Here is a 24,517-nt window from a genome sequence, read left to right on the forward strand (position 1 = left end):
GCTGGCTGCTTCTGTGGCTTGGTGGGAATGGCATTTTTAGAAGAATGCCTCATGCTGTGGCTTTAACCCATTCCTGAGTCCCCCACAGTCACACACACACACACACACACACACACACACACACACACACACACACACACACACACACACACACACACACACACACACACACACACACACACACACACACACACACACACACACACACACACACACACACACACACACACACACACACTCCAACACACCAACATAGGTGGATACAGGCGGTGGATTCAGAAGACAAATCTATATTGTAAAAAACAAATGCATGCTCCTGAACGTACACATAGAAACAAGATGTCGCGAGGAGATATACAAACGGGTTCTCTTTGTTGCCGTCTTAAGTTTGTAGATTTATAAAGATGGCACATCCTGAAACTGTATCAGGATTTAGGAGTACTCTATGCGCCTGTAGCTCTAAAGATCAATTTTACAAGAGCCCACAGAACATGCCAGCAACTCTGTAAAGTTAAACGCTAATGTCAGTAGCCTATGCTAATATGCTCACACTGACAATGTCGCTTACCATGTCCACCTTATAGTTTTGGTGTTTTAGCGTGCAAACATAAGTATCACTAAACACAAAGTACAGATGAAGCTGGTGGGAATGTCATTAGTTTTGAAAGTATTTAGTCATAAACAAAACAAAACAAAAAATAACTGGTCATGCTAGCTAAAAAGATCATCAAAGTTATTTAATCAAAGCTATTTCTGAGGATGGATATGACCAGTGTTGGGGAGTAATTAGTTACATATAACATAGTTACATAATAAATTACTGTCCCTGCTGACACCCTGGACAGGTTGCCAGTCTCATCTGTTACAGTTATTGGGAGGAATATGAAATTAAATTACAGTTACTTCAAAATGTTGGTGATTGCAAAGGGGCTACATCCGTGTATATTATTTTAGGTAAAAAAGTTGTATGTAGAATATAATATTCCTTCTGCTGCTTTGCATCTTTTTGCCATGTAGGAATACTTTGTTTTAACGTCTAACAGGCTCCATTCATTTGGCAGTGGGCTACACCCTCAAAGGATGAGCCTTGTTTTTGATTGTCTCTCTTGTTTGGATTTGAACTGCCTCTCGTCTGTCAATTCAACCAGTGTGCACTGCTCAAAGGAACCACACCAAGGGAGTTGGCTGTCGTCAGATAAGACGAAGAGATATTTAAAAACAGTCATTAATGAACCAGTATCCAGAAACTGTGAGCAGTACTCAGCACTGTTGATTATTCTATCGTCCCTCAGCATGGAGTCGACCTTAATGTTATAGTATGGTTATAGTAAAGTTAGAATAAAGAACATTTAATGAAAGTTTGACAATAATACTTATTGGGTTCTGTAGGGTGGTTTACACAGGAGGTTTACATAGCCTAGTTTACATTTTTTTTTTTAGGACTTTTCAGCTTTATTGCCCGTTCTAAAACATTTGTTTGATAAGTCATCACATGTGAGAACAAAAGCAACCTTCCCAACACTGGACTGAAAATTTCATAGCACTCCATCCAGAAGTGGTTGAGATACTTCACTCAAAACCACAAATGTCAGTGTCATGGTGTCAAGGATCACCAAAGTCAGCAAAGTCCATTCACTCGCTGCTGAAATATTTCAGTCTGGACCAAATTGGTGGACTGGCTGACAGGGCCATCCTTAGATCTACCCCGCAAGTGGGACTGAAAATTTAAATCCACAAGCTGCAGCTATTAAATATCAATTATCCAGAGCCATCTTTGTTGTTTAGAAATTTATATTTGAGGCGGCAAACCTGCAACATGAACTCTCTTTTCCCACAGAGTGTTAGAGTATACAGACACCAACAGAATGACAACCCAGAACATCGGCATCGTGTTCGGACCGACGCTGATGCGCCCAGAGCGGGATAACGGCAACATGGCAGTGAACATGATCTACCAGAACCAGGCAGTAGAGCTCATCCTCACCGAGTCTGACCACATCTTCAGAACTAGAGGCCTCTCTTGATCTTTTCGGACGGGGAGGGGTTCGAAGTGCTCCCTGAGACCAGACAAAAGTACAAGTACTGCAGCATTTGTCCAGCCTGTTGACTCATATGGTGTAAAATGGATTTCACATCAAAAGATAATTACAGGGTAAAAAGAACCAGGACAGAAAGCTGCTAATCATGACATCTGGCCTCCATATAAAGAAATGTTAAAACAATAATAGTAAAACAAGCCAATTTTAGCTGCACTACTTGTGCCTTTGACTGCAGATGTGGAGCCCAGCCCTGGTGTACCTCACTGCTGGAACATACGCTTCCTTGTCACTCCTCCTTGATGTTCCAGACTTGATGCAGATAAAAAAAAATTTAAAAAGCCATAAAAGTGATAAATCTCCTCCAGCCTGTCCAGCTAGCTGTGTATTATTTATCGATGAAGGAATGTGAGGAGGGATGTGTCTTAACATAGCACTGAAACAGAACCATCTCACTGTGAAAAACACATGCACCAGCACCTCTTGCTGGATGGACAGATCCCACCTGCAACATGAATATACTGTATACTATACACTGTAGGTTTTGAAATCAAATGGGAAGCAAGCTGCCGTGTAAATGTTCCCGCATCTCCACTGACAGTTTTTAGGTGAAGAGTTTTGGGTTTATTTTTTGAGAGAACTTTTAAAAGATTTTTAAAAAAGCAGGATTTCAGTGATGGGATGGACGTGCCAACAGGGCAGCAAATGTTCCTTTGTACCAAATAGTACTTTGTAGTGTGTGTGGACCCTCAGAGCTTCCTTTGTTGTACAAATTTGAATCCGTCTATTTTTATTCGTGCAACCTCCTCATATTAAGTTACACATTTTAAGTTGTAAATAACATGAAATACTGTCTTTGTCAACTAGCAGCACTTTGCATACAAGTGTGTAACCTAAACAATATATATATATTAGCCTAACTCAAACTGATGCATGTCCTTTGAAATGAACAGTGTGTTGTTGAAGTATTACTTGGACCTGATTGTTAACTTTCCTGCAATAAAAGAAACGTATAAACAAACCGATTTGATCTGTTTTATGATCCTTGGTTAGGATGCGTCTGCTGTCAGGTTGTTTGTGCCGAACGATGGGTTTGCATGAGAGATAATAGAAGCGTGTGGAGGTATTTGGGTCTCGGAGAGTCGGCGGGCGGAGGCGTCCCCTGTGATTGGTGCAAATGCTGCTTTTAATAACAGAACAAAAGAGGAACTGGAAATGCATATGTTTTAAAAATGTGGATTCCCCCCCAAACCCTCTTGCTCTCGCTCTCACTCTGTGGCTTGGGTAATTTTATATTGACTGTGGGTTTGGCAAAAGACAAAAAAGAGCAGAAAAGAGGCACTGCTGAGCGGGGTGGGGGGGGGGGGGTCTGCGAAGTTGTATTAGATGTATTTATTCATTTTTATGTTTGTATTGTTTCAAGTCATGTGAGCTCGTTGGGAGGGGTTGAAATGATGTGTAAGCTGATCGATGGAGAGTCGTCTGAACTTGGTTCTTTGTGCACTTCCAAGGACGCCCTTAAATTTGATTGACTCAGAAATATTTTCACCTTAAACAGACAGACCACAATTGTTTATTTGATCTAAATGCATGTGAGCACAGTCATCTATAAATTTACTCCAGCTAATATCAGAGTTTATATGGATATCCCTCAGTCAGTAGTGCAGTCTCTTGTTTGTTTTATCCAGTGTCCCACAGCCTCCTAACATGATATCAGACGCTACCATTTATTATATTATGCAGCCTGAAAGCTGATTGAGCCAGCCAATATTTCATAAAGTATTTTTGCTGTATGTTTTGTTCTCTCTCCAGACTCTGAAACCGAGGGGATCTTTCTGTCAATAAAAACCCAGTGGCATTAAACTGCTGCAGACTGAGTTCTGTGATGTGTTTTATTTCACTTTGGTTTGATGGTGTTAATCACCTCCTAAAATTAGAATCAGTCCATCAGAGACCCAATCAAATACCCTTCCCTCTTAATCAGCAGTTTGTTGGCAGTAAAATTAAAAGTCTATTACTTCATCCTTTCATCTTTCTTTCTTTCTTTCTTTCTTTCTTTCTTTCTTTCTTTCTTTCTTTCTTTCTTTCTTTCTTTCTTTCTTTCTTTCTTTCTTTCTTTCTTTCTTTCTTTCTTTCTTTCTTTCTTTCTTTCTTTCTTTCTTTCTTTCAAAACATTTGAACCAATGCAAAATAAATAAATGTGGACAAAACAGTAGAAGCACTGCAATCTTTGGGAGAAATTTGCTTACAACAACAGATTTCTGTCGGAGACACTGATGAAATGTAACAACCAATCGTTTTACATCTGTAGGTGGTTATTTTGTTTGTTGCATCATTGAGACAAAATGGTTTTCGGTCCATTTATTAAGATTGTGGAAAGAAGAGAATCAGAAGGGCGTGAAATGTTTTCGTCTGTTACATGTTTTTCTCAAATTGGCTCTCAAAACTAATTTAATTTTCATTATCTAAATATATATGAACCTCTTTAGAAAGTGTACATTCAGATCGCTGGCAGATTTAACACTTTGAATTAAGTCCCCCACTAACTATCTCCGACCCTGCAAAGATTTGAGTGAGGAATAGATTTAAGTTTAACAATACACTTTGCTGGGTTAAGATTTTAAAACTGGTTTATAAGCCCTTTAAAATTATTTTTTAATTTTATAGTTTTATTTGGGGATTTGTTTCGATTTTGTTCTAAATGTTAACAAAATGAAGGAAGACATTTCAGAAAATGGCTAACACAGGTGCCTTGACCTTGTTGACAGAAGAATATTTTTTCTACCGACAGTGAAATACATCTGTAGCTGTGTTCAGCCTGTGTGCTCTGTGACACCGTTGTTACTGGGAACTGAAACTTAAAAAGACTCGGCACCCAAGCAACCTGTTACTCGTGTATGGGACTTGTTGCCAGTGATTCTGATGTTACCGTCTGACAGATGTTTTGTTGATCACAAATATGTCAAATAGAGGTCCTTTCACTCATGATCAAACAACAAACCTCATAAGATCAGAAGTTGTTGGTAAACGCTGCTGATGCATGACACCCAGAAGTATCTACATCATTATGTAAATAGACAGAGCTGCAAAAAAGTCAGTGCAACAAAGCAGTCTGGAGATCTTGAGGGGTTATCAAACCTTATGCAGATGTCTGTGCTTACAATGAAAACTAAAAACGCCATTTGATAATTTCATGGTGACATATTTGCCAGTCTATCATTTAAGGCCCCTTCTGATCTGAAAGAAGATAATATTTAAACATATGTCAGCCACTAAAAAAAATATTAGCCTAAAATCCAACATGTTTGCCTAACTTGTAAGGCCTTTACTTTCGGCCTCATAAACTCTGCATCATGACATTATCAATTAGAACAAGAGAAAAAGTTTTAACATTTTTAATTAGAAAAATAAATGAAATACAAGATTCTGGTGACAAAATATGTACAGTTTTATTACAAATATCCACAAACATGCAAAAAATATATAAAAAGTTAATACAAAAGTTGCATGGGTGCCAGGAAATGTTTTTAAAATAGTACAAAATATTAAAAAGTGTGCAAGACATCGAGTGAAAGTTAAACAAATTTTGGCTATCTTTTTTGTTTTTGGCCCCAATATAACAGGTAAGGAACTATGCAGGCGTAGGATGGCAGTTGGCGTGTCACATATGCATATCTTTGGTGATAAACACACACACACACACACACACAAACATATTGTGACCAAAAAGTGTCTTATGCGCACTGAATGCATGAATGCTGCAAGCTTAGTCACACCTCAGCCACCACCGGCTTATCTCTTCGTACCAAGGCTTTGTCGGATTACGCAGTGTCTGAGTACATCTGAGACACTTTTCACGTTGACTACACTGCAGTCAGAAAGAGGAAGTTAAAAACTGATGTATGTGTCCTGAGTCTTGACCTTCTTATCACAAATATGTGACACATTATTATTCCGGAGGTGTGAAAACAATCCGTAGCACATGTAAATCCTTACGAGAAATAGAAGATGTTTTAGCATTAACTGAAATCGAGCAGCTCCATGTGATTATTAAACAAACAGTGAGACAGTGCAAATTGTATTAGCCCACTCAAGGGGAAAAACCCTCAAGACTGACTTCATATTTTGCCCACTTTTAATATTCCAGAAAAAGGCAGAAATGACTGTCCCCTAACAAGGCATACAATTAAAAAGGTGCAGTCCACCGCTTTTTGTTTAAAACAATAAATAAACAACCGCCTTCCAGTTCTTCTATCTTTTTACTGCTAAACACTAAACAGGCTGCTGATTAATTAAAGCCACTGAGCACCATAGTTGACCTGAAGAGAAAAGTTGGTTGTACCTTATGATTTCACAGCATAAATGACAAAAGTCCTGCAATGATAGCGTAGACTGTATCTGTACACACACTCACTGGCTTTGGGACAAAGTTATAGCTGCATGTGCATTTTAACTGAGAACCTTTAAAGTTATTGCTCATCTTAAAGTAGAGGTAAAGATTTGTAGAATATTTCTATGTAGGCATCATGTGACTGTTGATATGGCTGTATCTGTAACTTTTAACAAAGCAGAAGGTGAAAAATGTTTTTGGGGTTTCCGGGTTTTTACGCCTACTCACTGGCGTGAATCTACATGTGAACAGTCAAAATGTAAAAAAAAAAAAAAAAAAAAAGGAAGAAAAAAAAAAGTCAACTAAATCCTGGACATAAAAATAAACAAATTCGGTGTTGGTGTTGTGCAACAGGCCGCAGCAGCAAGCATGTAAAACAAGAGATCTTTGCAACGTCTCATCTGGATATGTGACACAACTGCAGACCAGTCAACCCAAATGGTTCAGCTGTCCTGGAAAACAACAAACAACAAAACAAACAAACAAATAAAAACACTATAGGTACATCAAGTCTATATAACAAGATACAATACTGTAATTTGTATTATCACATATATTTTTTTGTATGGCTTCATCCACGTTAAGGCTGTGTATCCTTTGGAAGTTCTGTACATTAAAAAAAACTCAGTCAAGCCACAATATGTGTGAGAAAAAATTATTAAAAGTCTTAATATATACCGTATACGCATTGTAATGGCTTATCAAAGTCACCTTAAGTTTTTATTCTGGGTAGCTCTGATATATCCAGGCTCAGTTCACATTTGTCCAAGTCTCCATTCTGGTCCTCTGTGTCTCGGTCCCAGATGTGGCTCTCTCTACTGTCGATGTGATTTCCCACATCAAAACTGTTTCTCTCATTTTGAACTCCATGATCCCCTGAAGGTGATTCTTGGATGGGGCTACCTTCCAGCTCCTCTGCTGCCTCTGACAAACTCACGTGTGCTTTCCTCACATGGTCATCCCTAACTCTTGCCTCCTCTTCCTCCTCTTCTTTGAGAACATCCGCAGCTCCATCCAGACTGGAATCGCTGAGAAAGGAGTGGGGAGTTTGGGTGTCATCCAAGGACAGAGGGGTGTCTTCGGCAAGGCGGCCCATGAGGCTGTTACTCGCTCCGGGAGTGAGAGGCATCTCCTCGTTGTCTTGGTCTGGGTCCTGGTCTTTGCTGCAGTACGCGTAGCGGTGGTTCATGTGCTGGGAGTATGAGCCCGAGTGAGAGAAGCGTTTGCCGCACTTGTCACATTGGTAGGGTTTCTCTCCAGAGTGCAGCCGGCTGTGTTCGATCAGATGGTGCTTATGCTTAAAAGCCTTGTTGCAGATCTTGCACTCATGAGGACGCTTGCCTGTTGAATGAACACAGAGAAGCTGTCTCTATTATTCTATAAAAATACTTTTCATGGGCATTTTTGTACATAAAAAAAGACAACAATTTCAAACTTAATTTACTGACATTTCTTAGAGGATGAATAGGGCTTCTTCTTTAAACTTCTATAAACCTCTATAACCTCTATAACTTCTATAAACTTTCCCAAAGGAGTTGTTTTACAATTTGGGAAATATGCTCAGAAAGAAATATGAAGATACCGCCAGCAGTTGGTTAGTTTAGCGCAAAGACCTGAGGGGTGAACGACAAAGCGAGATTAGTGGGTTAGCGAGGTATGTTGAGACTAAAGCCAGGGTTGTCAGTGTCAGGACGGTGGCTCTCTTTTAAAATGGCTAGATCACCATGGTGACTGATGCTGCAAACTTAACCTGGCCCGCAGCAGGTTATGTTGGAGATATCGGATGAAAACGTAAAAAAGTACCGCCTACTGACCAATCAGTTCTCTCTGAAAAATGTCATCGCCAAATCGGAGAAGATCCAGTGGAGCTCGCTACGTGAAGTAAGACGGTCCTCTGCAGGAGGCAGACAGTTCAGAGACCGACAAACCTCTGTGACTTTCTCCGGGGATTTTATACGAGATATAGATTAATATCATTATGTTTTTTTACTGATATCATCCAACCACAGGCACTTATTGATGCACTAAAGTACTGCACTTATACTTACAAGATACGACAGTAAACTTACCTATCGCTTTGGATTATGTTTTTTTTAATATATATTTATTTCTCATTTACTCCTCAATCTGTTTGACACCGCTGGGGCTGCAGGTGAAATGATACGACTACAACGTTCATACACGTCATGAGAATACATCTAATAAGACATTAATTTAATGAAACATCCACATGTAATCAGTCTGATCTTCCTGTGCACTTTGTGGGACGGTGATATTATAAGTCTTTCAACTTCGGCGACGTATCCACACATCCTTCCGTCATTTAGCAGCTGCAGATGTGCTGCTTTCAGTGTGGATTATGAGTTCACTTCATTATAGTTTTTTTTTTTTTTTTTTTTTTAATTATAGTTTGCTCCTCGTTTTCAAAAAAAAAAATATGTCGCTCTGCTGTCAGTACGCTTGTCCGTGTTCGTGATTGGTCAAATACTGCAAACACCTCCTCTTTTACGTGAACGCGCTCAGAGCCTGAAGCGGAAAGCCCGAGTTAACAGAGAAAGCTGATGACCGCCGTCGTAGTACCAATTATCTCTGACAGAGTTTCCGCTTTGTCGAGCCAGCTCATTCAAAGAAAGCCTGGGTATGTTGAACTTACTTCGTAGTAGGCCCCTGCGAAACAGGGACGTAGCCTGTCCTAAGGTACCAAAAATATGCAGCTCACTAACTATCACGTTATATCTAATTTCATCACTGAAACCGAAGCTAAAAACAGAAAGGTGTGATTACTTGTGTGGGTAATGTGTCGGACTATTTCCTCGCTGAGTGCACCCGAACAAGAAATAGACTTGACATGTAAAAACCCCAATGCGTTGTTGTCAGGGCTTAACTGTTTGTGCAGATGAAACAATCCAGATGTTTGCAGTTGTTCGCCGGTGGATGTTGTCACCTTTGAACAGTCGTGTGAGCCGTTTCACCGTTTCTAGTCTTTGTGCTAAGCTAACCGAACCAGCTGCTCTATATTTCACAGACAGACATGAGAGTTGTGTCGTTTAACTATCAGCAAGAAAGCTTATAAACACGTGTGCCAAAATGTCCCAACTATTCCTTTTCAACAAATATTTTAAGAATGTATAAACTAAATGCAGGTTTTGCTGGAGTTACAGACCCGTGTGCTCGTATTTGTGTCGGAGCAGAGAGCTGCTCTTCTGGAAGGTTTTTTCACAAATGTCACAGGCATAAAGGCCCTCCTCTGTCTTCTTCAGTCTCTTCCTTCCTGGTCCTCCTTCTCCCTCAAACCCCTCGTCGATTAGAGAGAGGTAGTCCAGAGTGCCGCGGTTTAACGCCTCACCCTGCGCAGAAAACAAGTATGACTGTATTTTATGTGTACATTTGAGTGGGTTTTAGTTCTACACATATTTACAGTCATTTGTTTTTGTTTTTGTTTTGTAATATAAGATGATTTGTGTGTTTCTCGTGTACTTTGGAATCATTTTGAGGTTCTGTACCCCTTTTTAGAGAAAAGTCTTGACTCACCATTAGACCTTGTCTGTCCTGGTAGATCTTTTTCAGTGCAGCCTCTGCTTCCGCCTCCATCATGTAAGCCATCGGAGAGAGAAACCCAGGGCTGTTGGCTGTCTGGCTGAAGGGAATCGCCGCGATGCCATCGTGTCCTGAAAGCCCTACACCCGCCTGGCTGAACAAAGGGAAGCCATTGTACAGGGAGCCTGGAAACACGGGAGCTGCGGCCCCGCTGAAGATCGGGTGCTGGTGCAGGGTCAGATGCGAAGTTGAACTTGGTCTACCGAGCTGTTGTGTCCCGAGCTCTCTCCTCTCTCCTCTGGCTGAGATGCCATTGACAGTTTTGTTTCTCCTCGCTTGGTCCGAGAGCTGTTTGGGCAGGGAGAGGTCCAGAGGCTCATTCTGTGCTGACCAGGGGCTGCTGGTTTCTTTCTTGGGCGAGGGGAGTTCGGGAGGGCCGCTGGTGAGATCGAGGCAGGCAGGAGAGCTGAATCCTGAGGTGGGAACTCTTCTTCTGCTGCCTCGAGGTGATGACAGCTGTGGGGAATGATGCATCAGCTGACTTGGGCTGCCCTTTTCCTGGCCGGACCAGAACACTCGCGAGGCGAGGGCGTCGTGGCGGGGCTGCGGGGGAGAGTGCATAGCGACCAAAAGCTGTTGAGGTACAGAGTGCCAGCTGGGCTTCTGTAAAGGTGACTTGTTTCCAGGGAGGCCGTTGGTTCCTTCGCTTTGTTTGCTGTTCTCTGGTTGGAGAGGTCTGGGAAAGATCGAAGGCGATGAGCAGTGTTCTTTCCTGCGAAACCTTTCAGGCACCTCCACTGCTTCCCTGTTGATCTTACAGAGGTAGCGCTCGTGCTGCAGCAGCACCGCCACATTGGGGAAAAGCTGCGAGCACCAGCGACATGTCACCCCAAGAACACCTCTCTCCGCTTCACCTGATCTCACCGCCTCTCCTCTCCTGTCAGGTGACACCTTCCTCTCAGGCCCTCCTCCATTGTGAATCTTCCTCCTGTCCTCTTCATCTCCCTGTTCTCTATCCATTTCTTCATCTTTTTTCACATCCCTGTGAAACATCTCCTGCAGCATGTGCTCAAACTTGGTCCCGGAGTGGAGATAAGGCAGCAGAGTAGTCCCTTTTAGGATATTGGCCCTCAGAGAGAGGTCTGCCGAGGGGTCCCAAAGCCGAGCCAGGTCTGACGCGCCGGAGAAGCTTGTGGTGTTCTGGTCTAGGTCTTGCAGTGGAAACTGGTGAGGATCCACAGGTAGTCGACCCAAAGGCCTCGTATTATCTTGGTTCTGTGAAGCCAACACGGTGCTCTTGTCGTTACCGGTTCTACCCCCGCCAGCAGAGGGAGAAGGTGGAAATGAGTGGTGGAAGGAGCTTTGGCTGTGTCCATTAAATGCCCCGCTGGCTCCGCCTGGGTTTCCCCCACCATGCCCTCCGCCACTTAGGCACTTTTTGCTGCTTAAATGGGAGCTGTAGGAGCCGGAGTGAGAGAAACGTTTCTTACAGTTGGAGCACTCGTAAGGTTTCTCACCTAAAGAAGGAGACACGGAGAAGAGGCATTAATGAAAAACTGCCAAAACCAAGTTGAAAATACCTTCTGCATGGGTGTGATCTCTTTTAAATTTTTCATAATTCTCTTGTCTGCTCGTGAATTATCCTAATTTGTTTTCTGTCAACACATCAATTTGGGTATAATTTCATAACATATAATTTGCACAATAAGTAAGGGTTGGCGATACAGTGGAAACAATAGCAAATTGATGGGTGAGTACAACGGTTTTGATGTTATTTTGTCTCACCGCTGTGGATGCGGAGATGTTCTTTGAGGTGGTGTTTGTACTTGAAAGCTTTCCCACACTGCAGACATTTGAACTTCCTGGTCTCCAAGCCTTGGTCTAAAGTGATGGCACTCTAGGAAGACAGAATAGTTTCATTACTTTTACACTGCAGCACACTGAGGAAGCGATTTCAGGGTGTGAAGACATATAATTGTCACTTTTAGCAAACACAAACCTTGTGATACTAAACAAAATGCAGTTTTAAAATAACCCATCGCAGTCATTTAGTTTCTTTTTTTGTGTGCATTTTACCTTATCCTGCATTTGGTTGTGAAGTGCAAGGTGCCGCTCCATCTGAGACCTTAGGGTGGCAGTGTATCCACAGAGTGGACAGACCATGTGCCCCCCCTCCCTCTCCTGACAGTATTTGACATGGTCCCTCAATGAGGCTCCTCGCTGGTAAACCCGGTGGCAAAATGGACAGGCCTGCTGGGTCCTGCCTGCATCTGGAGTCCAGAGAGAGGGGGCATCTTAAACAGGCCGATACAATTTTGACACGCATTCATTGAATATATCCATCGATCCATTTTCTAAACCATAATGTATTGTTCATGTCTGTGGGGCCGTGGAGCTATCCCAGCATGCATTGAGCACGACTTGGATGTGTTGCCAGTTTATCACAGGGCCACAATATATACAGAGTAGGTCTTTCATTCCCACTCACATGCTATGGTAAGCTATATATATATATATATATATATATATATATATATGGTCATGCAGGTTGTTTATTGAAATAAGAGGATTACCTGAATAATTCATGTTTTTAAGATCTCAGTAAATTGAGCAAAACTCATAAATGATCTCGGTCTAGTTTATAAAGGTACACACGCGAGAGTTATGTTAGATAGTTGCATGAAAATACTGCACATTGACATTGTTTAGACTAATTTCATTTATGTGTTGACATAATTAAACTATGTATTATTTTTTTATTTGATCAATGAAACTTCAGTTTTATGTTTATTTTGTCATATTTAAATCAGTTAACGACCTATGACTTGGATATAAACTTTATATATTCAATATGAAATTTTAAACAATGTGTAAAATATTAAAACTAAGTGGAATGTGAACTTGAATGCATACATGTGTTGGCCTTTCTCTTGCCTGGATGGAAGCTCTTTGTTGAGACATTAGCAGCTGATAAATGATCATTTGTTTTTCGCTTTCCATTTTCTTCGAACGACATTAGCGTATATCTTGCGGAAGCTGTGTCACTGTTATTAACTGTCAGCCTGCACCCGAACCGTTTAGCAAAACTAACAACACACTCAGGAGTCACTGCTAATATCGTCGTTGTTGCCGCTGTCGCACGTTGGCCTACCTGCTCCCTCAGGTGAGCAGTGCTGAGCTCCTGGTGACCAGATGGCTGGAGGCAGCTCGTCGTGTCGGCTGCTCAGGTGGTACTCGGCTGCTGTGCCGTTGTGGTTCAGATGGTCCAAAAGACTAGCTGAGGTTGAGGCTTTCCTCAACTTGGCCAGGAATTCATAGTGGGCTAGGTCCTCAAAGGGATTCTGGGAGTCTGAGCTCTTACCTGCGGGAAAGATAAATATATATATATATATATATATATACATATAGAGGAACTAAATCATCTATAAATGAATATATGTTCATCTGTAACCAGAAGTTAGAGCTTACATTAAACTGCAGTCTCTGCAATTTTGTAAAAGATAGGCTCAATTCCAAAACATGCACACTCGGCCTCTTTGGTGACTGTTGCACAAAAATATTATTATTGCTCCAAGATTCTTTTTTTTTTTTTCATTTATTTAACGGGTTAAAAGTCTCCCCGAGATCAAAACTGTAACCAAAAAAAAAAGATTTAAAGACCATTTAAATAATACAGAAAACAAAACAAAAAATGATACTCGCTACACAAAGAACCTTTTGTACTCGCTCGGATTATTAAGCAATATGCAGTGAAGATGCATATATTCTTTGCTTTGTGACTTTTACTAGCTCTTGAGTTTTCCACGAGCCTTTTGAGTTGAACATTTCACATGATGATCAGTTTTCCTGTCAGTGGCTGCATCAGTGGGCTCGAGCCCCGTCTCTGCTCTCACATTTTAATTCATTTGTTAAGTTCTCGCAGGAGTGTTTGTTCTGTTTTTGTTTGAGTGTACATGCTCTGTTCATGTATTCATGTGTGTTTGCACTGAGTGGGGGTAAACTGTAAAGTGACACTGTGCAACTGAGTATAATGGGACTAAATTGTTACCACAAAGAGTGACAGATAAAACAATACATTCAGGGAACTAACTTGGCCAGATATGAAACTAGATTTAAGGATTCTTTCTCATGTGTGCGCTGGACTGCAGTGAGAAGCAGGAAGGGAGAGAAACCCACAGATGTACGTGAAAAAGAGAAGGCACCTCCTATCGCAGTTCAAACCAATCAGCTTTGCTTGCAGCGACTCTTATGAGAGGAAGATTTTTCAAATGTTTGCAGATGTTGGCATATTTCGAGCTGCTTTTTTATGTGGTGAAGGGAAGAGCCTGTGTGGTTGAGTGTTGTAAAAACTCAGCTTTGCCTTCATCAGGCAAGGCCAAATCACACGAGGCGAGGGAGCTAAGTGATTGTTAGTAGGCAAGCCGCGTGAGCCTTTGATCTCTCCTAAATAAAAGGGAAAGCCTCACGTCGCGCAGTGCTGATTTCAGTACCGTAACGTCACCTCTTTGATGCATGGAAATATTGTGACATTGTGTGGGATGAGTTCTTTTGTCATGCTTTCAGAAGGCTGCCTTTTCAAAGAGAAGAGCGAAAAAAAGGAACAGCTTGTAGGGAAGGCATGGTTTCACAAGGAGCTGATATGAAGGTGTATCTAGAGGGCTCTGAGAGGCATCATGAGACTGCCAGTGTCTTGCATCAGAAAAACAGTATAAACTTGTTTACACGTACAGCGGTGTCATACACAGCAGTCTCGTGTATTTACTGTATATATATATATAGCACTTTGCTACTGTCTTAGCCAGGTGTTACTTCTTTGGAAACTAATGCAGGGATTATATTTTCTAACCAGGCAGCACTTTACTCTAGTTTATGACTTACAGTACATCCTCAGCGATTCCTGGTCCCCCTCCCTGTCGGTGGATGTGTAGGTGGTGTCCTCCGCGGCCTTGGCCTCCGACTCCACCTGGCCCCAGCAGTTCCTGCTGCCGGGGCTGAGGCTGTGCGGTCGCGTGGACTGAGTGGGACTGCTGGGCTCCTCCGTCCCCTCGCTGAGCGTCAGGCTCGTTTTGTCCAGGCTCTCCTGGCAGTCCTGGGGCTCCAGGCTCCACAAACCCACTTCATCCTCCCCCTCGGATCCCAGTGAACTCACTTGCTCAGCATCCACTGCGAGAACATAAAACATTCAGGGTATAGAGAAGAATCTGGCTCAGGATGAAGAGTCATTTTAAAATGCAGCAAACCCATAATATGCTCATTATGAACATACATCTCTAATCTACATTTAAAATTAGAGACCATTAAAAGAATTTTGGCATCCAAACCGATAAAAGTATCTTTCTAACATTAACGCATTGACATGTGTTTCTTATAATTTCAGTTGACATTCACTGTGGTGAGCTATCGATTATGACCAATGCAAACCAGAGACAAAGCTGCACAATTGTTAAACAAATATGAGAGGAACTGAAAATAAACAGGGAAAAAACACAAACACAAATTCAAAACTATAAATTCAATAAATCTGGCATGTGATTTAAAAAGAAGACAATGTAATATTATTTGTTTTTTTTCCTATTTATTGGTATTTCAGTATTGTTCGAGTAAGAGGAATTAAATCATTTTCATGTGAAGCTGATGTTAATGGTTTTTCCTCTCATGATATAGCTTTATGTGGTTTGATTTGATGATCAATATAATAATACCAGCAACTTCTGGTCAGTTTCCAAAAGGTTTTACTCTGACGGTTCGATTTTTTTTAAACAGATACACAATATAAATATATGTATTTAATAAAGTCTCCAGTCTTTAAACAAGTCACCTTCGGGAAAACAGCTCGTTTTAATGTTGGTATTTATCAGAGTGACTATGACTATTACTATTTGTCAAGTGACAGATTTTTTTATTTGCAGATTTACTTTTTTGTCACTTTCAACTTGAACTGTTAAAATATGAAATTGTTTTAAAGGAATACAGCTTATGTGAATCTGTGTAAATCTATATTTTTAGCACATACATGATATATCACGTGAACAATTCATAAAAAACAACGCAGCAGCAATGTAATGCCGCAGCAAGAAGAAAAGATACACACCATATTGAAATTTCAAAATGTACCGTTTGTGCCCAGACTGCAGAAACACTGGAAAGGCGCATTACTTTTTCCCATGGCAAAGACAATAAATGACAATCACAAACACATGCCTGGGATTTCAGCTGTAGGCTCTCATTTCCAAAGCTTTTTTTGAGGACACTCTGTTTCTCCCACCTCCCCTCCACCTCCGCCTCCCCCGCCCCCTTGCTGATTGTCAAATATCTAATCACAACCAAATAATGACGATTTAAGAATGCAAATAGACTCTTTGAAATATGTCCCAATTTGAGGGAGGAGCAGGGGCTGTGCCAACATACACAGGGAGATACCTGCTCTTTGTGTTGTGGAAATAAGGCTTCTGATAAGTACAGTATCTTAATTAGGTCGCAGTGCAATATTATCATGCTTATATTGAATATATTTTTCTCTTTTATTGGATCACGGAGAAAATAAGGTTTCACAGCTCTTATCATAAACGTTTTTTCATTAAAATGTCAAAACAACTCTCAGTCGCTCTAAAGTTTTTCATTTTAGTTTGAGTTATTCCAGCTACACCCTTACTGCCTGGTGGTCACAATAATTGATGAGTACTTTGCTTTCAACTCATCTAAACATCCAGTTACAACCCACAGCTCACAGGAACAAAAGCCACTGTACATTGTGTGAGACAACACACACACACAAAAAAAAAAAAAAAAAAAAAAAAAATCAGCTTCACAACTAGGAGACACAAACACACACTGATAACACAGACACTCACTCTATTACTGAAAGAGCTAAAGGGGGCCCGGTGCTACAGAAGGGGCGGCCCGCAATCACAAAAACCTAAAACACTTGCGAGTCAGCGTGTACAATTTGGACAAATTCTTCTGAAAAATATGTTAATCTCCCAATGTAACACCCACACTTGTATCTGTTTGTATCAGCAAGTTGCGTGTCCTTCCACAGCTTCATTACACCCCTGTATAAAGTGCACTCATGCAAAGCTCTGATTCACCCGCTGCCAGCCGCCCAGTGCACGCTTCATGCAGTGCTGCTTTACTAACATGGGGAGGAATGACTTGTTCTTATGGGGGGTGAAATTGGTCATCAAATGTGCTTTACTGCAGCACGCAGCTACAAAGTTATGTTATGGAGTTGAGGTCGACCTATCAGCCCCGCAGGAGATTCCTGGGATCACAGGACATACTGCTGGGACAAAAAAAAGACGGAAATCTGGTCCAGATTAGCATTAAATTGGCTCTAATTTTCTCTCCCATGACAATGAGTGACACTAAGTCTACATCTGCTGTCATTAAAGTGCACCGAGCTGGGATGGCTTTCATTATCTGGCCCGTTGATTTATTTATTTGGATAGCGATTGCATCCTTCAAATAGGTCTTCTTTGTTGGAGCAGGACAGTTAAATCTTTGAGCAATCTTTGAACAGAGCACGAGTTTTGAAACTGACTGCAAGTACAGACTGTGTGTAAAAATACAGAGGAGCTGCAATAGTTTTAAGAAAGTGTGACCTGCTGAAAGACAGTGAACACAGAAAAACATACAGAACAGCATAGTAGAAAACAATACACTGGTATTTGTGCATGCACTGTTGCGTGCGTGGGAAGAATATGACTCATACAAAGAACCGAACTGTGCTGCATCATGCTTGACATTGTCGATCACTGTCTTCTGGGGATTGTTTGTGATAGGTTGACAACAACTGTGTGTTCAAATCAAACAGTGCAACACTATTTTAATCTGTCTGACTCCTTCCCTGTGAGTGAACATTTGAAAGATTGACGGTCTGCTTGCCAGAAACAAGTCTATTTTAAATTGTTTAAGCTTGGGACACCAGTCAGAAACACAGAATTTTACCCTGATAAGAGGAACATTGCTTTTATGGTTATCCGGGGTCATGTGATCCATCTGTACATGATCTGAAACCTAAAAAAAATGATGACCTGCAGAAGTTTTTATTCTAATCATCTACATAGTTGAGTCAGATTTGAAAAGACAGAGGTACATAATGCCTACATAACATCATATGCGTGTAAAACAGAAAGACAGATTTTACACAACTACATTAAAATACAAACCAGAAAAACAAAATTTAAAAAAAATCAGATAAAGAAAGAGATCTTCTCAGCATTTTTTTTTTGCACTAACTCAGCAGTGCGCAGACTGCTTCTGTGCTGCTCCGACTCGGCACTGTTTATTTGCTGGAGGGCATCTACTGTACAGCAACACGCTAAGATGCAGTTTATTTTACGATGCACGCATGTGATCTGGCATTGGCTTAGCAATTATGTGGCTAAATGGTAAGTACGCAATAATTACCTTGAAATTACCTTGTTTGTTTCTTTTGGTTTTTAAATGGCAACAAACAAGGCCGTTCCCAATTTACTGCACAATCTAACGGTTCCCATTCTGTTGATTTTTACAATTCAAAATTGTTACAACAAAGCCAGAATGATGGAAATATAATATTCTCTATGATGCTTAATAGATTTATACTACTCATATGACATAACAACAACCAATACACAGCTACAAATAACTTTTCAAGCAAATATTAGTTTAACACATGATAGCTGTCTGAAATATGCTTTGATCAACACCGAAACTGAAAACAAGTAGCATTATTTCCTACATTTATGTCTAACCTTTAATAAGTACTTTCTATATGGCTTAAATATGATGTGCACTCATGTTGTGTTATAGTTTTTGTCATATAAGGGGAAATCTTTTACCATTTTTCACATAATATAATATATTATAATATATACGGTCCATATACATAATATAAACACGATTAAAATAACTTTGTAATTGAAATAGAAATTTAGTCACAAGTATTTTAAACATCCAAATTTAGCTCTACAATTGAAAGATTTTATATATTTCTTTTTAGGTTGCAACAACTGTTATACATCATCCTTTTAGCATTTAAATCAATTTAGAAATATTTAAATCAATAAAAAGTTATCCAGCTCCCTGGAAGAAATAATATCCTTGTTGCACTTAATATGACATAATGTATGTCAGTGCAATATAACAGGGACATGTGGTGCACATGCACAGAACAGTAGCATGTGATGCATTTTATACCGTACAACATGTAGCCGTTAAAATGTCAAAAACAAGCAAAGATTCAGCCAACTGAATACACTGTGGCATGATTGAAAACGTACTGCTCCATCATATTTTTTGTCACAGAACTTACTTTGATATAAAGAAAATACATTTCAAATAAAACTATTTGGTCATCAAGTTTAGTTCATGTATGAAATGATGCTCTGTCCATGCTACGCTGGTTTCACAGGTGTCAACACTTGCTATTCTGAACTCAGTAATTTACCACAGGAAGGTCACGGACACCCACATGCTAAACAAAAAGCACGAGCAATAAGATGTGTGTAATGTCATTTTACAGTACCTATGAGCGCAGTTCAGAGATGAGGTAGGTCCATATTCATCTGCAGAGTGCACTCGTGTCGACAGCGAGCACTTCTCTTTAAATATATTGCCAAGATCAAACATGCCATTTAAAAAGTTCTCACTGTGGCAGCTCTCCTATTCATACCTGCTGTCTGCCATTCGTACAATGAGTCAGGGGAGGACCGCAACCAAGAACAAACGCCTCCCACCTGATCTCCTTCATCTTAGCAGCAACTCACTCTCTCTCTGTCTCTCAGGGTGATGGCTCCTTCTGATTCTGGCACCTTGGCCTGCTCTTTTTTTTTTTTTTTTTTTTTACCTGCCTTAACAACTCTGAGAGGAAAAAAAAAAAAAAAAGTCATTTCATGTTTAATCTTTCTGTGTTATTGAACCAAATACATAATGAAAATACCTGGGACATGTTCTAAAAAAGAATCCAACTATTGTCTGATGACACTCGTTGAATGTTGGAAAATGTTATCATCTTGGAAGTTTATAAGTCAGTGTTTGATACTAACTGTTATGTGAGTTTAATTTACTCACCAGAAAACGTAGTGCTGGATTTTCTTCTTAGTAGTTGTCTCATTTTGGAACTCTTGATTTCAATTTTTCGCAAATGTTCTACAGATTAGTTAATGAATGCTGACAGCAAATTGAGGATTAAATGCTCTGAATTACATGCTAACCAATAGGAATGGTGGTAATGCGATGTTTGCTACACTTTTACTGCATTTCTGTGGCCAGTCAAAAGGAAGTGCAAACATTCTTGTCTAACGATGGTGAAAATAACCACAAACACATTGATATGAAAGCCTTAATTGCAAAATCAAGTTTTAGTTCAACTGATTGCAGTTGTTTCAAAGCTGGTTGGCAGAGACACACACATGCACACGCACGCACACGCACGCAAACACACACGTGCACACACGCATGCACGCACGCACACACACACACACACACAGTTTGCAAATGGCTTCTGGTGAGATTAAATGAGACTGAAAGTGTGACACTGTGATGGGGATTGTAAAGGTCATATCAGTGTGGAGGAAGAGATGCTCAAATGTGATGTGTGGTGCAGTATGTGATTTTGCATTCTTGCAGGGTATTTGGTACACAGCGCTGTGGTGTGTGCTAGAGAAAGGGGGTGACAACCATGACATAGCGGTGCACAGACACCAGTGCGTGAAGAATACTGCACAGAGCATAAATTAGTCTAAGAGCAAAGAGACAAAGAAAGAAAAAGTGACATGAAAGAAAAAGATGAGAGGAAGACAGAGGAGTGAGGAATTCAAGAAGAAAAAATACAGAAAGCAACAGTGTCAAACTGTTGGTGACATAAATTCTCCAACTGATGTCAAAGTGTGAAAAACACGTTACAGAGGGAAATTCCCTCAGCACACACACACACACACACACACACACACACACACACACACACACACACTCAAACCAGAGTATAGAGAAATGCAGAAAAAAACAAACAAACATGACTTGTGGGCCAAAACGGGGAGCAAGACCAGCTTGCAGTACTGCGATATGATCAAACATAGCCCAGAATTACGTGACAAAAAGCTCCGAGAATATCTGAACTGCAGTCAGACAGAAAAGTGGAAGCCCTATGGGATGCCACAGCAGCAAAGTCACAGCTCTTCGCCTTTAGATGTCCCGCTCATTAGGAGACACCACCCTGTCCGAGTATTTAAACACCACCACAGAATGTGCAGCTAAGGGGCAACATCTGCACTTTGAAAGACACACAGGCGCACAAAACAAAACAGCCGCACAAAAATCAGCCCAAGAAATCAACAGCAAGCTAATTTCCTCATATTGACGAAGGCTCTGCACAGACAGAAGGGCGAACAACAGCAGCACAACCCTGCACATTAAGCCGGGATCTCTTAATTGGCACCAACAACATCGTATTGAAACTATTTCACTTTTGTTCAGTGTGGCTTTTAATGATTCCCTTCATTTAGGGCCTTTGTGACACAAAAATAGAATCTCTTTAGGCATTTTATTAGTTTCAAAGCCACTGAGCCATTCACTGATGCTCACAAAGTAGTTTTGTCAACTAGTGTTTCTTTTAGTGTGACTGCTGGTGTTAGTTTCATTATTCACATATGAGCTCTCAGCAACATTTCAGACGATGTTTGGCAAATCAAAGTGTAGCCCCCAAACAGGCCGACTGTAACACACTGTGGTGTTGGGTACAGCTGCCATGGCTGCTCTGAAGAGGCCAAGGCATTTGAAAATGGATTGATATCAGTATTACTGATCTGCTATTCTCTATCTGTGTGTCACATCACTGCAGCGAACAAACAACCCCACATGCTTAGAAACCTGCTCTCATGTGGCCTCAACAGACATACAGATCATTAATGCAACAGCAAACAAACTAAAACAATGTAGAGGAAAACCTTCAAACAATTAACAAAGCTGTAACTTACAGTCTGTCTGCTAATCAACAGCATGATGAAACTGAGAAGACAATAACATGTCTGCTGTTTTCTATATTTTTAACAATCAATATCCTCACTTTACTCATGTCTACTTTGCTTTGTTTTGACATACTCTAAATAATGTGTAGCGTGTGTGAATTAATAAATGTATTGGTAACACGTGGCATTTCAGACAGTGCATTGTATTGAGATTAAACATTTCTGATTAGTCCATGTTGATGCTGCCAAACACGGATGCCACACTAGCACATTACACACTAGTAAACATACGATCAGACAGTGTTTTCTCTATTTCTGTGTGTGTCTAGAGACGGAAAGGAAGAGGCGTAGTGAGAATGAACAGGAGCGGGAAAGAGGCCCAAAAGACCTGTGGCCTAGACCAGTAATCACACCATAAAGGTGCATATATGTGCCGGTAAACCTGTGAAAAAACTGTGACTAAAGGTAGAATGTGCCAGTGTGAAGGCAGAGGAAACACAGTCATCTCCTCTTGTAGATTCCCTTCCCAGCTCTGTATTCTTAGACTGTGGTGAGTCAACTCTAGACATCCATGATATATTTTTGTAGCCTGTAATGATGTTAACTGATGTTGAGCAAAGGTCTGACAGCTGCCTCAACAGGAACTTCAAAATTAATAGCTTTGCATTTCTCACAGGTATGGTTAAGAGGAACGGATACTTAGCTTATCACTGAGAACATAACTGTATTATCTCTGATCTTGTACAATGGATGACATCACTTCTTATATATACGGTATCCTGCTTTAACTTAGAGTTGCTATAGGTGTTGCGCATAACTCAAAATAAACCACGGAGGGTTAAAAAATGGATGAGCACCACAGTGTCATTTTAAGGATTTGTTTTTATGCTGAAAACACAATAAAGTCAGAGTAAAAGAAAAAGAAGAGACACTAATATATATGATAAATGTTTTGTCTGACACAAGTGCTGCCTCACAGTTTAGCTGCTGTATGCTGGGTAGTTTTCACACTAAAAGACAGAATAAGCACTTAAAACAACTAAATAAAACAAATTTAAAAAAAAAAAAAAGCTTACTGTTTGGATGCACACTTGTGACTGTTAGCTGTTTACTGAAGAGAATCATCAATTTGTTTGCAAAAAATAACGCGGCAATCAGTTTTTCTCTTTGCAAAAATGAGGCAAGGTGTGAGTGCCGAGGTGTGCAAAAAGGCTTTGTGGTTGTTTCTTCTTCCTTTGGAGGTTTCCTGTGTACTGCAGCCTACATGTTTGCCAGCATGTTTACCTGGCCTGTCGACCACCACAGTGGCAAAAAAAAGATGTTACCTTTATTAACACCACCTTTAACCTTCAAAGCAAGCCCATGTGGGTTTTTTTGCATAAGTGTCACTTTTGATCTTCAGAGAAAAAGATAAATGAACTTATCTGCTGTCAGAACCAGGATATAGCAAGTTAGATAGATTCTATAACAAACCTTCGAATAACTATTTGTTGAATTAAAAAATAGGCAAAAGAGAAAAATACAAAACTGCACATTTTGACAATTTATAATTCTTCTCGAAATATTTTCAGCAACAAAAAATCCAGACCATTCGCCATTCATAATAATGACTTCAGTCACTGTAATTGTCCTCATTGCATAGTTATAGTAAACTCATAAATACAATTTCCACTGACCTATCAAAGTTAAAAAAAAAAAGACACTACCATTTTGGACGTCATGCTCAATTGTGCCATTTGAGTCACTTTCTGTCTCAGTGACTCACCAGTAGTGACAAATTGACTTAACAACTATACACATACTGTTTCTCAGGGTGTGTAAGATCTCTGCTGCCATGTTTGAGCACACTGTCAGTGCCACCGCGCTCGATGTGCATCTGCTGCGATGGAAGTAAGACCAGTGTTGGTGAGAAAGGTTAGGTCGGTTAGAGGAACACGTTATTTTGAGTTGGCCTGCCGCCTCCTCCTGTGGCCCGTGCTGGTTTCCGTGTACCGAGGAATCGGTGCTGGAATGCAGTAACGGTCACAGAGGGACCCACGCACTCACCACATTGTGAATCAAAACCAAAACTCCACTTCATTAGGCTCCTGTCATTGCAAAGACTCTCACACCACTCTATAAATACCCCTGTCTCCCCCCTCCAAATTTGTTTTCCCTCTTTTTTCTTACACATGAAAATGCTCAGGGACTGTTCCAGCCCTCTGATGTGGCTCTTTATTTTGTACATTGGCGCAAGAAACCACACAATAGTGGCTCCTTTTGAATATTAAAACATTCTCTGACGGGGTACAAAGGTTCTGAAGTTTTTTAATAGGGGTATACGCTAAATAAAACTTCTCTTTGAGCTTAACAGTTATGCGATGCGGGATTTGGTTAGTTCAACTCGAGCTGCAACTTTCAATTCTTCACCAGAGCACATTTGTTTTGAGGGTGAAACAAATATGCCTGGTATCCCACTGACTTTGTCAACTTCAGACGTCTGTATATAAGATCTGTTAGGTGTTATGCATGGCGCAGTCTTTTTAAAAAGAGCAGTTTACTATATTAAATGCTAAAATGCCTTAATCTTACTACTCAAATCACATTTAAAACACAATATACAAGAA

The 24,517-nt window shown here is 40.5% G+C and overlaps 2 protein-coding genes across 4 annotated transcripts in view; one reads left to right on the plus strand and one right to left on the minus strand.

The window, feature by feature from the left end:
* arhgap9 (Rho GTPase activating protein 9) overlaps nucleotides 1-3,061 on the plus strand; it is a 45,691-nt gene extending 42,630 nt beyond the window's left edge. For all 3 annotated transcript variants that reach the window (XM_069690955.1, XM_069690956.1, XM_069690957.1), the window contains one exon: nucleotides 1,838-3,061. In XM_069690955.1, the coding sequence (XP_069547056.1) occupies nucleotides 1,838-2,024 (187 nt within the window). In that variant the 3' untranslated portion in view covers nucleotides 2,025-3,061. The remainder of the gene's footprint in view (nucleotides 1-1,837) is intronic.
* Nucleotides 3,062-5,475: 2,414 nt separating this feature from the next.
* Nucleotides 5,476-24,517, minus strand: part of LOC138616380 (zinc finger E-box-binding homeobox 2-like) — a 20,442-nt gene continuing 1,400 nt past the window's right edge. The window contains exons 2-9 of the mRNA XM_069690620.1: nucleotides 14,842-15,126; nucleotides 13,115-13,324; nucleotides 12,040-12,233; nucleotides 11,749-11,860; nucleotides 9,958-11,480; nucleotides 9,590-9,773; nucleotides 7,138-7,767; nucleotides 5,476-6,878 (exon numbers count right to left, since the gene is read on the minus strand). Of these exons, the coding sequence (XP_069546721.1) occupies nucleotides 7,139-7,767; nucleotides 9,590-9,773; nucleotides 9,958-11,480; nucleotides 11,749-11,860; nucleotides 12,040-12,233; nucleotides 13,115-13,324; nucleotides 14,842-15,126 (3,137 nt within the window). The 3' untranslated portion in view covers nucleotides 5,476-6,878; nucleotide 7,138. The remainder of the gene's footprint in view (nucleotides 6,879-7,137; nucleotides 7,768-9,589; nucleotides 9,774-9,957; nucleotides 11,481-11,748; nucleotides 11,861-12,039; nucleotides 12,234-13,114; nucleotides 13,325-14,841; nucleotides 15,127-24,517) is intronic.

The sequence above is a fragment of the Brachyistius frenatus genome, unplaced genomic scaffold, assembly GCF_029030835.1.
Source record: "Brachyistius frenatus isolate BFR_SWC_R1_liver_20210118 unplaced genomic scaffold, ASM2903083v1 Contig_10, whole genome shotgun sequence".
Taxonomy (NCBI): domain Eukaryota; kingdom Metazoa; phylum Chordata; class Actinopteri; family Embiotocidae; genus Brachyistius; species Brachyistius frenatus.